This window comes from Cystoisospora suis (assembly GCF_002600585.1).
Source record: "Cystoisospora suis strain Wien I chromosome Unknown contig_6643, whole genome shotgun sequence".
Taxonomy (NCBI): Eukaryota; Apicomplexa; class Conoidasida; order Eucoccidiorida; family Sarcocystidae; genus Cystoisospora; species Cystoisospora suis.
Window position 1 is genome coordinate 1 of NW_027159430.1, and position 1,773 is coordinate 1,773.

At 41.1% G+C, this 1,773-nt stretch overlaps 1 protein-coding gene across 1 annotated transcript; it reads right to left on the reverse strand.

Moving 5' to 3' along the window:
* Window positions 1–431: 431 nt before the first annotated feature.
* Window positions 432–1,717, reverse strand: CSUI_010079 (uncharacterized protein; the record flags this gene model as incomplete). Its single annotated transcript, XM_068070185.1, has 1 exon — window positions 432–1,717. A coding segment is annotated over exon 1 (1,206 nt), but the record flags the coding sequence as incomplete, so codon positions are not given.
* Between the last annotated feature and the right edge of the window lie 56 nt (window positions 1,718–1,773).

The window sequence follows — 1,773 nt, forward strand, 5'->3', positions numbered from 1 at the left end:
TCTATCTTAAACCTATCTTTAATCTATCTTTAATCTACCTATCTTTGATCTATCTATCTATCTATCTCTAATCTATCTATCTTTAATCTATCTTTAATCTTTGTTTGGTCTATCGCCCCTATGCCGCTGGTCGCTTGCACGGTGGATAGTAGTAGACCTAGTAGCAGCAGGGTATGTACAGCTCACGCTCTCAAGAAACACAGAAGAAGAAGGCTGTAAACAAACTCTTCATTAACGTCTTCTTTTTTCTTTCTTTCTTGCATCCTCTCAAGAGCAGCTATAGTTCATTTTATCTTATCCTCTTTCTGTAGACGACCTCTTCATATTCTTTCTTTTCTTCTCTCTCAGTTCTGCATCTTGCTCTCTATGTATCACTCTCCCTTTCTCTCACTTTTCTTTGCTATCTTTTCCACTGATACGCGTTCTTACCTTTCTCTGTGTACGAGTTCTCTTTCTTTCCTTAGGATGTACGAAGAGATTGAAAAGACGACCCCTGATCCTAGAGCCACGCCTACAAAGCTCAACGGCGAATCTTCTTCTTCCTCTTCCTCTTCCTCTGCCTCTTCTTCTCTCTCACTTCTTCGATCAGGACGATGAGAGCTCTCTCTTTCTTCTTCTTTTCTTTCTTCGTGAAACGTTTCTTTCTTCTCGACTCCAAGAAGATCTGAAGGAGTTACGCCTGTCTCGACGTCTTCTCCTCTTAGCCAAATTAGAGAAGAAGGAGAAGAAGGAGAGTCTTCTCTGGGTTTCTTTCCTTCTCTTCTTCTTCTTCGTGTTTCTTTGCGATAAATTTTAGAGAAGCTTTCTTTCTTGTCCTGGGGAGAAGGAGAAAAAGACTGAAGAGCAGAAAGAAGAAGAGAGGGAGAAGAGGATGTGGCTTGACTTTCTCCTGTTGGAGGAACAGACAATTTTTCTTCCTCTTCTGCATGGACCTTCTTCTTTTCGTCTTCGTTTTGAATGTCTTCACTTATGTGGAACATCTCTTTCTTCTTCTTCTTTTCCTCTTCTAGTCCCTCGTTGATCTTCTTCTTCTTCTCCCTCACTACCCCATCGGCTTTCTTCCTATCTCTTTTTCTCTCCTTGCCTTCTTCGTCTTTCTCTTCGTTTTCTTCTTCATTCTCTCTCCTATCTGTCTTCTCTCTCTCTCGTTGTTCTGCTCTTCTCTCCCTTTCATTCTTATCACGATGACGATCTTCACCCTTTTCTTCTTTCTTACGACCACTCTCGCTTTCTGTATCTTCCTTTTCTCCTTCTTCTTTTCGCTCCTTCTCTCTCTTAGCTATCTCTGCATTTTCTTCTTCTTTTCTTTCTCTCTTCTCTCTGTCATTCTCCTCTTCCTCCAGTCTCCGAGCACCCCTAGGAAAAGGAGAAGAAAGAGAAGAAGCAGAAGAGAAAGAAGATGAGAGAGAAGATGAGAAAGGCGAGGAGTAAGCTCCAGAGACAGGGAGATGGAGCTCGAAGATAGAAGAAGAAGAATAGAGAAAGAAGATAAAGAAAAGAAGAAGAAAAAAAGGAGAAGAGCGAAGAAAAAGACGAGGTGAACAAGACAAGGCTGGAGAGAAAGAAAGAGAAGAAGAAGAAGCAGATTGACTAAGAAAGAATGAAGAAGAGAGAAGCTTGGTCTCTTTCAGATTCATCGTGCATGGGGTCTGTGTACGACGGTAAAGCAAAGGAAAAAAAGAAAAAAAAAAAGAACGACGGTGCTCTTCTTCTTCCTCTTCCTCTTCTTCTTTTTCTTATCATCCTTCTTATCAGTATCTTACCTGCATGTTT